The sequence below is a fragment of the Larimichthys crocea genome, chromosome XII, assembly GCF_000972845.2.
Source record: "Larimichthys crocea isolate SSNF chromosome XII, L_crocea_2.0, whole genome shotgun sequence".
Classification (NCBI taxonomy): domain Eukaryota; kingdom Metazoa; phylum Chordata; class Actinopteri; family Sciaenidae; genus Larimichthys; species Larimichthys crocea.
In genome coordinates this window covers 9,220,555-9,234,890 of record NC_040022.1, presented here as the reverse complement: position 1 = coordinate 9,234,890, position 14,336 = coordinate 9,220,555, and the positions used below count along the sequence as shown (strand labels likewise).

The 14,336-nt window shown below is 39.4% G+C and overlaps 2 protein-coding genes across 3 annotated transcripts; both read right to left on the bottom strand.

The window, feature by feature from the left end:
• Nucleotides 1-345: 345 nt before the first annotated feature.
• aanat2 (arylalkylamine N-acetyltransferase 2) lies at nucleotides 346-1,862 on the bottom strand. Its single transcript, XM_010730528.3, has 3 exons — nucleotides 1,484-1,862; nucleotides 1,084-1,238; nucleotides 346-944 (listed from the first exon to the last, which is right to left on the bottom strand). The coding sequence occupies exons 1-3, from the start codon at nucleotides 1,647-1,649 to the stop codon at nucleotides 639-641; spliced, it is 627 nt and encodes a 208-aa protein (XP_010728830.1). The 5' UTR covers nucleotides 1,650-1,862; the 3' UTR covers nucleotides 346-638.
• A 3,207-nt stretch (nucleotides 1,863-5,069) lies between these two features.
• mgrn1b (mahogunin, ring finger 1b) lies at nucleotides 5,070-12,953 on the bottom strand. 2 transcript variants are annotated; one of them, XM_010730530.3, is made up of 17 exons: nucleotides 12,625-12,953; nucleotides 11,661-11,779; nucleotides 11,405-11,493; nucleotides 11,143-11,289; nucleotides 10,447-10,564; nucleotides 10,295-10,361; nucleotides 10,062-10,105; nucleotides 9,909-9,956; nucleotides 9,388-9,456; nucleotides 9,126-9,285; nucleotides 8,917-9,026; nucleotides 8,317-8,531; nucleotides 8,016-8,127; nucleotides 7,872-7,917; nucleotides 7,647-7,751; nucleotides 7,196-7,241; nucleotides 5,070-6,943 (listed from the first exon to the last, which is right to left on the bottom strand). In XM_010730530.3, the coding sequence occupies exons 1-16, from the start codon at nucleotides 12,710-12,712 to the stop codon at nucleotides 7,201-7,203; spliced, it is 1,578 nt and encodes a 525-aa protein (XP_010728832.1). In that variant the 5' UTR covers nucleotides 12,713-12,953; the 3' UTR covers nucleotides 5,070-6,943; nucleotides 7,196-7,200. The 2 variants fall into 2 exon arrangements, with proteins under 2 accessions (XP_010728832.1, XP_010728831.1); XM_010730529.3 differs by lacking the exon at nucleotides 7,196-7,241 and having other exon boundaries at nucleotides 12,625-12,952.
• Nucleotides 12,954-14,336: the final 1,383 nt, after the last annotated feature.

Below are 14,336 nucleotides of genomic sequence, written 5' to 3'. Positions count from 1 at the left end.
GCCACAAAAATGCTCATTTGGGTAGGTTGTTGTACATTTTATTCAAATTTATGCAACAAAGAATTTTCAATCGACAATCCAAGCATTTTTTAATGGCAGCATGTAACTAAGTAACTCAATCCAAGCATTTTTTAATGGCAGCATGTAACTAAGTAACTCACTTTTTACAGTGATGACACTGACTTCATCCTTTTGATATATACATGATTTACCAAAATAGAATACAACGCCAGATGTAATGCTCTAAATTTTCAATTAATTGCCTTGATTACATTATAAATGGTGATTTTTTTATAATAAATAAATCAAAAAACAACATTAAGCTCACAAATTAAGATGCTACTGGTAACACAAGGGATATAATTTGATGTCTGATAAGTCCAATTATCAACTGCCCTTTCCTTTTTGTGCATGAATCCACACTTGTCCTTACACAGTCCTTCTTCTTCAGTGCGATACTGTGAGGTACTGACACTAGGAGGTCCAGTAAGATCTTTTTACTGAACCCAGTCCACTGGTGCATACTGGCTCTGCACCTCTATCTGTCCATCTGTCTGCTGTGTTTTGTTAATCTCTTCTGCCCTGAGTCCATGTTAGACGTGAGTAAGTGGGAGGAGGGTGGGGTAGCAGCTGATGGACTAGCAGCCGCTGTTCCGCCTTGCATACGCCTGCCCACCGAGCATGTACTCCATCTCTTGGAACTGCATGCTGGATACAGAGATGGCTGATGACCCTTTCTCCTTGAAGCCAGCCTTGAGGTAGAAGGGTACCAGGAAGTCCTCGCAAATCAGTAGAGCTCTGCGGAGACCAGGTATACAGCGCAGATATTGCAAGTAGCGCCACAACAGGATGGAGCCCTTGCCTTGCTGGCGACAGTGACGGTGCACAGACAGCACATGGATGTGCACAGTGGGGGTGCCTGGGACATGCTGAGTCATTGCCTCCTAGAGGAAATATATTACATAGAAGCATTAATGTCCAAGCACTCATGGGCCAAAATTAATATGCATCAGAACAAATTTGTCAAAATCACTAATTTGCACAGAAAAGCAACTTCTTCACATAGTTTCTATGTTTTCATACCTGTGAAAGCCTCTCCTTATCCCATCCAGAGCCAATAATGAAAGCCACCAATTGTCCTTCCTCAAACCAACCCAGCGACAGCTCCGGGCACTGACCCAGGAAGTTAAGCACTTCATCAAGGGTAAGTGGACACTCTCCAGACACAGAGACAAATGCTGAGGGGATGAAAAAATCAGTTCATACAGTCACTGGGAGTAATGATGAAGATCAGAAAAAGACTGCAGGATTTAAATGTGTTCTCTTTAAGCCTAAAATTGCCACTAAAATAATACTGAACCTCCAAACACAGTATTTAAGATATGATAATGACAGAATGGAAAGTACAGTATATTCTCTAAAACACATATCAGGTTTGTTATATGACAAGTTTCTGTTTGTCAGTAGCAGAAACTTGACTTACCTTCTCTCTCAATTTCAAACACACTGATGGCGTCCTGTGGCGTGAGGTTCCTGAACTCGCTGGCGGGGAGTGTATGTCGTCTCTGTTGTAGGGGCCTGACCACTCTGACAGGCGTCTTCAGAAAGAAGGGCTTGAGGAATGGCGAGCCACTGACTTGCTGTGTCATGATGCCCCAATGATTCAAGAGAAGAGGTTCTGTTTTCTTCTTTTCCAGCCTTTTGCTATATAAATTTTACACTGATGCTATCACTGATGTGGTCAAAGTAAGCCAGACCCTGCCAACAAAACCTTCGGTGTTCTCTGTTTGTCCTACAGCTCTGACTGTAATGTAACTGTCTTCAGCAGGCGAGATTCTGACTTTCGTGTCTCTTCTGCTCTCTTCTCCTCCACCTCCTCCTTCTCTCTGATCTCATACCAGAAAGTGGTCACCTCAAAGTAGGATAGCTGTCTGTGCACGTGTCTCCAAAGTCTCTAAATCCCCTGCTCTCAAATGACAAACGTTTTGTTCTTCGGGTATTTCTTTTTTTAAACAGCCCAGTTCAGAGACAGACAATTTTGTAGGTGCAGCTTTTCATTGCACATATTATGATCAGAAACTTTTTTGGATTGGCCTCAGCTCACTGCGTTGACAGCAATCATTTGAATATTAGAAAAAACTTATTTTTAGATATTAACTGTGTGGTATAAGTATATAGTATGAAGTATATTTTTGTGATGATGACATTTTATGCCAGATTAATTATATCACTGTTCACCTTCAGCAGGGACAAAACTGTTGTTGAGATGTGATGACAGATTAGGATTAGGTTTTATTACATGCACTTGCATATATTCGGGTATGTGTTTTTCAGGACGGGAATGAGTGAGACAGAGACGTGGTGTGACTGATAGACGTGGTGTGAGCTGATGTGGGCTAATTTAACTTTACTGAGTGAGGCGAGAGATTTGCGTGGATTGCCGGGATGATTTCATCACTCAAAGAGGTTTAGCACAAACTAATTAATTAAGAGAGTTCTTGCTTTGACTGCCCTAGGGTGAACCTATTTAAACATATTTGTTGGACTGTGAAAACACAGATGAATGCTTTAAGTTGTCTATAAATTATTTTTTATAGAATGAGAATCCTATAAAGCTATATTATAAATTAAAGGACATATAGTTGTTTTGTTGCATTTAGTCTTTAGAATTTATTATGGTTACACAAATGTCTTATAGTCTTATGTCTTATTTGATTGAATTTCAAGCATCTGTAAATGATAAAAGCCTGTTTTTATAGTTTTACTTCTCTGCAGAAAAAGGCTTTATGCCACAATCGCCTGGCTTGAGGCTTAACCTTAATATTGTTTAATATAGCCTGAACAGATCAAACCAAAATAGAATTAATTTAAGGATTATTGCTTCCTGTTGGCCCTCACTACAGTGATGAATGGGAAATGTCCCACGTCATCTGGACAGCTGGCCCAATCACACTGTGAGATGTTCGAATACATGGTTGTCCAGAGATGAAATGACCTTTTCTGACATGCAACTCTGTCAGTCTGTGTGGCCTGTGAGGGGAGTGGCAGTCTGTAATAATTCCTCATAGCCTCTTAAAACAGCCTGTTATAGCCAACTGAATGACAAAGTTGAGTTTTGAGAATCCCAGACACATGTTTCAGCGTTTCAGACAAACTAATAAATGTAAAAAGAAAGGAGATAGGACTTTGTAGACTGTGAATGCAACATATGAGAGGTTTAAGATTTAACTCTGTGTACAAAAAAACCCTCATACACATACACTCTCATCACGTCAGTGTATTATGTTTTTACAGGCAGGCTTGAGGCCACTCTGTAACTGAATCCTCATTAAACTTTAGACAGGCATCCACCTGTTGTTCCAGCTGAGCAGAGTAACAGTTAACCAGCACTGCAGAGATATGTCATTATGTTTGACATCTCAAAAACTTTCAAAATAAAGCATGTATGTACTCGTTTCAAGGTGAGAACTACTATAGCGTAGATAGAACAGCCTTTAATTTTTTGATACTTACAAAAAATATATATACTTACAAGTATAACCTATTTTTAAATAACACAGAAAAAGGGCCAATTTATAATTTGCTGAGTGAGGGTGAGAGTTTTCATTATAGCTGGAAGGAAAACCAGCATTTGGTATGTGTCACAGCTGATCATATTGGAATATACTGTTGTTTTTCCAATAAGTTTTTTGATGTAAACAAACACTGAACAGCATCATGACCACCAATATAACACATGTTTTCTTGTGTTTTGGGCAACCTTTTTTTTTATTTTTATTTTTTTATTATTATAACAGATTCCCTCAATATCTGTGTACTGTTACACAGCCATGCATACAGTGGGCAAAAAACACTTCCGCTAAAAGCTGGTGGTAGAATACAGACTGTAAGATTCAATTTTATTCGTTTTTTAACATGAAGTCTTTACTATTTTGTCTAGAGACAAAGATTGTTATTACATGAGCTTAGTGTGTATGTGTGTGTGTGTGTGTGTGTCTGTGTGTGTGTGTCTGTGTGTCTGTGTGTGTTAGTATTCATCCACTTGGCTCTGACTCAGCCTAATTAATTTGTTGATGCAGATTGTGCTGTTTTATCCTTCAGCCTTCAGGTACGTGGTTTATTTACCAGCAGCTCTGCTCTCAAATTAACCAACTGAAACTCTCACAAGGTTTTTATTGTGAGCCCAAGCTGACTGTAGTAAAAAAAGCAATACTTTCACACATGGCATTTTATGATCATCTTTGTTACAGATGTTTTTTTGTTTTTTTTGACAGACAGGTCTGAACAGAAATCCTAATGTGTTAATCAGAAACTCAGAGGTCCATAAAGACTTTCAGGTGGAAGATTAACTGAGAGCCTGTTTTTACAGCAGTCCATGTGTCCATGTGTCCATGTGCCTGATATGCAAAACAATATTGTAACCAAAATCCATAATCCAGGACAGTTTTGTGGCTGCTTTGTCAGCAGAGGGCACTGCTTATCCAGATAGAGGATTCATCTTTGACAGGTTTACGGCTGTTTTTATACAGTCTGTGGTTTACACCACATTTAGACACAACATGGCTCAAAAGACATGCCTTAGAATAGCTTAGAATGATAAATTAGATTTAAATGTTCAAATATATGATGATGTCTGTGTAGTATCTATGCGTCAAAGAGGGAAATGTTATCTCACACCTCTTATATCAACAGACTCCTTGTTGTTGCACAAAGAGAGAAAAAGTGTTGCGACTTCACAGAGAGAGTGACAGTTCATTAAAAATCAGTCTGCAAATGTATGGTAGGATATTTAAACTGATCATAAACTGGCAACAAATATTTTTTTGTGGCCTGAACTGTTATGTATACTCCTTAAAATGACATAGCATGATACTTTTCACATACCATGTAATACTTTCTTTTAACTTTCAGGCAAATTTACCAACATTTAACACACATACACTATTATTACACTGGCAATTAATCTCAGTGGCCCTCTTGTCATTACATACACATAAATAACTTTTAACTATTGCACTGACAGTAGGCTCTAATTTGCAGAATCAGAAAAAAAATACAACAACCATAGATGAAATACTGAATGTTTGTTCTTTATTGTTGTACACATGCTGCTATACACACAAGGAAAGACAGGTATTGATTTTACAGAGAGCCACAAACCACCTACTGTGGAGTTATCCTGGATACCAGGTCAATAGTGGTCAGAACAGGAACAGGAAGGCACAGTGTCAAGTTGAAATGGCACAGAAAGAGGAGGGGGAAAGACAAAATAACCATGTTACTTAAAAGCAATGAGAGGTTTGTGTCTCTACAAATTCACATGCAAATGCTAGCCCGTTTATTAAAATGCAATGTTTGCATTTATTGCATCGGATGTGTTCCTTCCAATCAAATGTACATTAAGAGAATCCACTTGAACCTAAATACTAAGATTAAATGCATAATATGATTGCCCATGTATAAATGATACATGGCCATAACATAGTAAATGAACAATTTAATATTGCAGTAACAATAACAAGATACATTTCTGCAGTAGCGTGAAGTTTGCGATAGAAAAAAAGGCTCTGTACATCAGCGTCAAAAATCCTGTCTACAGGCTGAAAATTTGTATAATGTAGCATTTATAAGAACACTAATGTCCAATGCAACAAGCAGGCAGCCATATCAATTCAAGGCACATAGATCTATATGCATGGCGCTACACGTACAGGACCAAGGTAAGTGACGGCATTGCAGCCACACAAACACCCGACCCCCTTAATTTGCAGCTACGTCACATAAGCGGACACTGGCATTGCCACAAAGAGAGACTGTACAGACATGTGCCATATCGACAACAAGCACACTTACTGTGCCATACTGAGTCAGCATACGTATATCTGAAGCGTCTATGCTTGTTGCAGGCTTTAGCTATCTTTGAGTTCAGCTGTTAGGATGTTAATCTGTAGCTCTTATCGATTATCCAAGTCTTAAATAATGTGCAAGTTAACTGAATCTAGTTCTATTACTTCAATATCAGGATTTTTTTTTTCTTCTATGTAATATGCAAGTATACAATTTTGGAAGTAACTACACAGGATTCTAGTACAGTTATGATACAGAGATATCACATAATTTGAAATAATAAAAAGTGACAGGTAGATATTTAAGACTGCATAAACTTAAACATGACTCATCATAAACTCTTGTTATGAGGAATGGATTATCAACGAGTGTAAAATCACTTCAGATGGACATACAGATACATAAGTGATATATTTCTTTTTCTTTCTTTTTTTTATGTCTCATAACCAAAATCAACCTGACTGGAAAAACAAGTCATTAATGTATTTCACTGAAGAATACAATATCTAAACACAAACCGTATTTATAAATTCTTCTGAATTTAGTGTCAAACAAACTGAGTTAATTTAAAGTAAGTGTGCTTAAAAGCACCACCATGACAGGTAGTGAAATATCTCTGGAATCCATATTACTAGACCACAACTCTGGCCAAGACACACTGAACACCATCTGACAGTTAATGAAATGTTTTCAAAGCTGGGGGAACAATATCTTTTTTTTTTTTTAAGCATCAGTCATAGAGTAAGGTACCACGAGCATCTTTGCAGAAGTCAAATTTCTTTTCTAATGTCAGAGACATTGATGGAATAATCAGACTCTTCCCTCGTCCTGGTGGATTTCCTTTCAGGGGCCGTCATCGACTCGATTACAGGTGCAGAAGACTGGGCAGGAGGGTAAAAAAAAAAAAAAAATAGAGGGGCTGGATGGTCTTTGTAAAGCATAAATCTGTTCTGATGGATGCAAAGGAAAAGGCTGGATTATAGTCAGGGGTTGAGGTGCTCATCCTCCATATGAAGGCTGCTCGTGGGACACAGGAGAGGCTGGCTGGAGCAGTTTGTGCTCTGACTTTTCAGGCTTTCTGTTGACTCTGATGACCCTGGACAGGAAGAAGCAACAGATAAGCAACAAAGCTTCAAAGTGAACTTTACAGCCTGACTTTGGAAACTAAAATAACATGGGCCTAAAAGAAAATCCCTTATCACAGGAAATTTGCTTGATAATTCCTGCTGGATCTGTTCTTTTTCTAGCTGTGACAGATGACAACAGATCTATTTATGGAAAATGGGATTCAGTGAGAGCAGTAGAGGTCACAGACTGAGAAGCAGAGCAGACAGGAAAGCCTACATACCACAGTTATTCCTCCATACCAATAGAGCAGGCATCAGGACCGAGAGCTGCCCAAAGTGAGGTGACACGAAGGGACAGGATGTCAGGGAACAGAACAGAGTGTTAGGAAATAAGAGAAGCACAAAAAGCACACAGGTTAGATGCAAAGCACAGGAAATCACAGCCTTGAGTCTTGGATTTAAGAAGAGAAATGTTAGAGAACCAGAACAGAAGTCAAAAATAGGCAAGACAATTTGTCGTTGACAGTTCCATAAATTTAAGGAGCTGCTGTCAATGCTTGATCAACTGACTTGATCAAATGCTGTCATCAGAATCTAAAAGGTCTGTATCTACATACAGAGATTATTTACACAGTAACAAAAAGGAATATTCCACTTGATGTTTGAAGAGGCTTAAAGATTTTCCTTGACCGTCTGGTGTTTCTCCTTCGTTCCTGGCGGAGGATTTCTCACCTGGCAGGGACAAATCGCCCGGTGGGTCGCTCTCTGTTTTGGTCAAACTGCTGTGTTCACTGCTGCAGTCCTGTAGGATGTCTCCTCCAACATGCATCCTGTCCTCTGGATCAACCAGGAGAATAAAATATCAATGAATCTAACTCTCCAAGATAACAGATCTGTGTTTCTGTGCCAGTGTCACATATTTAAGTGTTCGGCTGAGTGCCAAATGAGAAAACTCACCATCATCTGGGGACAGAGATTCTGCCACATCCTCAGTTGCAGTAGCCTGGAAAAAAAGAAGAAGAAGAAAAAAAGGATCTTGTTAAAGCTTTTGTTCGCAGCAGAGTCAAAGTTTAAATGTCAGTTTGAAAGTGGACGGCTTACGTCTGTGGGGGCGGGGCTGCTGGACAGCATTGTGTGTGGCTGAGCATCAGACATCTCAGACAGCTTCTCCTCATCTTCCTCTTGGATGGGAGAAGATGGAGACCTAAGGGTGCTGGAGGGGGAGACAGTCAGAGGCAAAAAAAATGAATGAATAACCTCCTCCACCTCCTTGTATGGAAGGAGTTGAGACCAAAACTGATGTAAAATGATGTTTTCAACTAATGTTACACATGCAAACACATTTTCAGGTGTCCAAACAGTAACGTTTCAGTGTGCATGTACATGTGAAAATATAGAGTACCTGTCAGGTGACTTGCTGACTTTGCCCTTTTGCAGACTCCCGTCACTTAAATGCTCTGGGGAGCTCAGCTGTCTGCTGTCACCTCCTAGACCTCCTGAGAAGTTGATTTCATCATAGAGGGGGGCAGACGGGATGGCGGGAGACACTGACCGCAGACCATTCAGAGCCTCCAACAGTGAGATGGGTTCAAAGCCGGGAGGAACCGAGTCTGTGCTCTGCAAAGACACATGAATATGGACCGGTGGTGAAAATGATCAGTTGATGTACAAGCAGTTCATATATAGAGATGGATTACTACTAGACTTTAACTCAGATTATACATGAAGTGTTGAGTTAGCCACTATACACCAACGTACTGTTCAATAAAATATAACTAGATCACATTTTTCCTTTTTGACTCTTTCACATGTTAAAGCAGGACTGTGAGTTTCAGCTGTTCAAATATCGCACTGCAATGTTTTTACTGCGCGGCTTCATAGGGCAATAAAGCATAAAAATATGTCATGCAGCTCCAAGTTTCCTCTTGATGTTGCTACACATCTCAGCCAATTTTAGCAGATTTGAACTGATTATACACAGATGTATGTGCATAAGACTTACCGAGTGCTCGTCATGGTCCATTGTCTGAGCCAGAACAGGACTGAAGGACACGGGGGAAAGAGCACCGGGCTTTTTCCTCACAGCTCTGATCTGCAACAAGGCTCTGAAGGCTGGTAGGAAAAACAGAGGGTCAAATTAAAACTGAACAATAATGGACATTCGTTATCTCTCAGATCACAAGTTTGTTAAAATGATGTGGCACTTCTTACGCAGCCTGCAGATGGGACAGTTGTTGGCTTGGTAACGCAGCGTGTCTGCACAGGAGTTGCAGAGACACAGATGTCTGCAGGGCAGGATGAGTGTATCTCGCAGGTCCGACAGACAGACAACACACTCGTTGCTGTTGTCACTGTTCTCGTCATCCGATGGCTGGAAAAAGAGAACAAATCAAATCAAACGTCACAGAAATAAAACATTAAATGACTTTTGCAGCATTGTGAATAATGTATAAAATAATATTTCCACTGAAACCTTGGTTTCTTGGTTGTTTTTGTTCTCAATGCCATAGATCTCCTGCAAGAGGTAGCTGACACGGTCCACCTACAAAGATACAGGAACAGGAATTTGACATTTATGTTCGAAACACACGTCCACATACTTTCACACTATTTTCTATTTTATTTTAGAGAACAAGAGCAGTGATGAAAGTGATTCATGTATTTCACTGAATGTTATTTACTCGGTAAAAATCTGTGTAATGTTTCACATTTAAAAGAAAATACACAAGAATCAAGTGAGTCTATGTGAAAGTGCTTTGCCACTGACACAGAGCTCTACACTTGACATCCAATTTAAACTTAGATTACAGAGAGCTCAGACACCCATGGGTCTCGGCACGGATTCTTCAAAAGCTGCAGATGACTATGAAGGTCACTGATGCTTTGCATAAAACACCCCGCGCTGCATTAACAACATGCTGTACATGCTTTGCATAATTTATTTAATAATCTAAATACATTTTCAAAAAAGTCAATACTGAAAGAAAAACCTACAATTTGCTTCTGCTTCAGAGGCTTGACGGAGAAGCTGCCATCCACATGCTGAAGGTAAACAAACAAACAAACAAACAAGTTTCAGCTCATATAAACACTTGCTTTATACACAATTAAATTAAATTAACTACTTTTATTTCCATTCGTACATACTCTTTCAAAGGCTGCCAAAAGTACATGAGCGTGTCCGAGGCAATCTGGAAAAGAAAACACAGCATCCAGGTTAGTGTGTGTTTAAGCTTACGATTCTGAACTACTGTTTTATGTTACTTTATTTCCCCACGTCATAAATGTGTGTTTGACATTTGTACAGGCAGTCTCAGTGAAGTGAAGATCTTTCGGTCTATCTATGTGGTCCTGTTTGTTATGCAGCTCTAGTAACCTACCGTCTCCTTCATCAACCACAGCTTGGATGACCATAGGAAACACTCCTCTGTCAAGGTCAAAGTTCAGCTTGAAGGGAAACGATACAAATATTTTAGAATTCACAAACGCCCGATCCAAATAACAAACTTCACCAACTGCTGCGGATACTTACATCTTCCTCTTTCCACTCGCAGAAATCTATTTTGAAAGATGGCATGGAGAACTGCTGGCTCACCCCTCGCTTGTAATGCACCGTTTCAGAGACCAGTGATGGATTCTTTGGGCTGTACCTGAACGCAGCACGTAACGAGGAAAAATGGTCAGTGTGCAGGAAGATGAATGAAGATCGATTCATTCATGGATCATTTGGACATTTATGAGTATGGATGTCATCTTAAATAGTCAATACATTCATTGATGTCTGTGACTAAATGAAAATAAAGAAGGCTGAAGAGCAGAAATATCTCATCTTTGTGAGTCTGGACAGATGAATCATCCTTTCAGTCTCATCATAACATAATGACTTCAGTATTGAACTATTATTTTGATCTTCTTCTAAGTCTTATCTACTGTATCCATGGTGACTGGTGGTTGCTAAGGACCCACCGTATCTATTCTAGTCTTTGTGCTCCAAGGCTTGAATCTCACTTCCCAAAACAGAGTTTAAATGTCTGTGGCACACAAATGATGTGTGCCGTGCGAGTTAGATTCAAAGCGATCGCCTCACAGACAGAGAGATGTTTGTTCAATTCAGACAGAATTTAGATACGACATTTAAATTAACTGAATAATTGACATTTATGACATTTTAATGAAAGGACTGGGCTCTGGCTGAACAGTTACAGCTGTTTTAAAATGAAATTCTTACACTGCCATCCCATTGGAGAACTCCTCAAATGCTTGGCAGTAGAGGGTGATGGCCACCCGAGCGTCAGCATCAAAGGTGAACTCCACACCATACTGAACCTTTGGCTTTCCACCTTCCTCCACCGGAGTGTCAGAGTCATCTTTGTACCTACAGTCAGGAGGTTTGACAGACTTTAGGTCAGCACAATACAAACTCTTTTCCTTATAACGGATCCTAACTTTCTTCTTCACTTTCTATTGTAATATCGCTGCGCTATTTTTACCTGACCAAACGCAGGGAGTCCTTCCTGATGTTGACCAGACTCCTCAGGGTTTTCACAGGCTCGTGCGGTGCAGGTGTCACATACGGAAACTAGTGAAATGTGAAAACAACAATATGAATAATGATATGGAAATTTAGCAACATGGTTTCATTAATCTTGCCACTGACATTTCGAGTAGTGGGAAAAGTGGGAAAATATACAGCACTGAATTCTCGGGGGATTAAATCAACTGAGATGAAGAGACATCCCTCCTCACCTGCACTGGCCTATTTCCAAGAAAGTTCAGGTCCATGTTTTCTCCGAAAAGGTATCCCTCAGGATGCGGTGTGTCAAACTTCTCTCCTCCCATGAAGAAGTGGCTCGCAAAATAATTCCCTGAGGACGAGAGGAGCAAAGAATAATAAAGGCACCGCGGGCGATACAATAAAACGACACTGATGCTTTTACATTTCTTCAATCGGGAACCTCTAAACAACTTCTGCAGAGCGATCTGTCTGTAAAAATAAAACGGTTTAGCTTAGTGCTGTTAATTTAGCAGAATATGATTCATAATTTATTCCAGTAAACCTCAAAACGTCACATTTTCTGCTATTTTTTTCCTTTTAATGTGGATCTATAATTCAGCTTAAATCAAGTAGTAAATAGTCCAGATAGTGCAGCGGTTTGAAACCAGCCGTAAACAAGAAAATAAGATTTGCAGTAACTTCATTATCACCACATCAAGTCATCATGATGACATGAGCGGCTGACAATAAAACATCTGGCGGCTTTTATGGGTTTAACACTGAGTAAGTGAGTTTGAATAAAATATCTTGATATCACAGTGCACGTGTAATAAAAAGGTCAGACTAAAGACCAGCAGAAAATCATCTGTTGTCATGTGTCTCCATCAGTTTAATGTGGCTAAAGGTCTGTGCTGACATATGATGCACGTGTTATGATCGGGATGCTGCTGCTGCAGCTCAATAATAATAATAATAATAATAAAGCATCTGACAATCCTCAACAGCACGACGTCCATACGTAATATTGCAAATATCGCAGGATGTTATGAATATCGTGTCACCTCTTTGCTCATACATGTTTCCCATCTTCACTTTCTGCTGATAAATAAAATATAATTAGGAGCTAATTAGCTCGTTTGCGGTCGGCGCCTTGACGTTTTGCTCCCTTAACAGATCATTGTGTCAGATCTGAGTCAGATTTAGCTGATTACTCACCAGATTTCGGTGGAAACCGATAGGCCGAGTTGGCCTGGATATCGATATCCTCCACACCAGCGATCCTGCGACTCAGGATGGACCCCATCTTCCTCTGCCGACGTTAGCTCCAGTCAGCTAGCAGCTCCGATCAGCTCCGCCTTCAGCACACTGACGCCGAAAACAAAGATCACATCGACCGAGAGACGGACGCTTTGGTTACATCAACATTTTACACGACCCGTTTTTCTCCTGCGGTGCTAAATGCTAACAGGAAACAAAGTGAGACGGGCTGTTGTTGTTCTGCTGGCGCAGCAGGGAGGCCTCCTGATTGGCTGCCTCGGTCAGGGCGTTCGCTCTGCGTGACGGGGCTGCCCGGCGGGGAGGAGATCAGGAGGGGACGGGGGTCAACGCAAGGATAACACAGACAAAGATAAAAAAAATAATAATAAAAGGAGAGCGAAATCCGAATAATGTTGGAGCTGTTTCCTTCGTTTTAAAATGTACTTGAAAAATAAATAAATAAGAAATCAATATCTTATACACAATAAATTAAAAATACTAACTAAACTTCACATTTAACTTAAAGTGTCATTATCAATATATTATATCCAACTTACTGTAATTAAGATAAATATTGTTTTTGTGGCGTTAACTATCCTCTACTAGACGTTTTAATCTGTATGCTGGGATTTGCTGCCCTCTGGTGGTCACACGGAGCAACTACAACACGTTAGAGACGTGAAGTCGGCGTCAATGCAGATGTAGAAGACGCAGGACTTCCGGTTTCAAAATAAAGTAATGAAACAAAAACAAACCGACGATAACACTGAAGCATTAAACACATTGCACACAGCGCTAATATCTATATTTGTTATATAATAACTATAATAATAGAAGTTAAAACGAGAATAATATCTTTATTAATATCACATTTATATTATCAATATGTTCAACTCATTATTAGTGTCATTAAGATAGATAACATAACATCAACTCTGTGCTGAACACGTTCTTTCAACAAATAGGCGGCTTACACACAGTTAATATCTGTATATTTGTTATTATTAATGTTATTAGATAGATGATAGATATGACAGCTTGGATAGATCTGAGCTCTGTAGAAATAAAAAAAAATGTACAACAATGTTTATGAAGATTATAGAAAGAAAATAATGTATTTTTTAATACAAAATATTTATAAAGATTTATATTAATTAAAACTCATTACTAGTGTGATTTTTATAAATAATAACAACAGTTTTTGGTGATCATCAGCTTCAGCTTCACTGTGGTGTAGTTCATCACTGTGACCACTGGAGAGCAGTGAACTCTCATCAGTCTATTGAGTTTGACTGTGCTGAGATAACGAGAGCAGTCCATGTTATGATTATGTGCTGATGTATGAACACTGAATGTTATGCCATCTGGAAGTGTTAATGTTCCAGCTCCTTTCACCTTCACCAGCTACGTTATGAAACACAAAACAAAACACTTTCTAACGACAATGAACAAATAAAATGTATAACTCGATGCTAATGTCTCTCTTGTTTTAGTATCGGTCACATTATTTTGAAAGTACTCGCCGGAAGTATTAGCATTGTTTCACGTTAGCATTGACGCTACTTTCATTATTTAATCTTGCAGTTCCTCGTTGTGGCCGCTAGAGGGCAGCACACTAAATGACTCCACATGAAAAATAAACAGTTATGTTGTTAACACAGTTATAACTA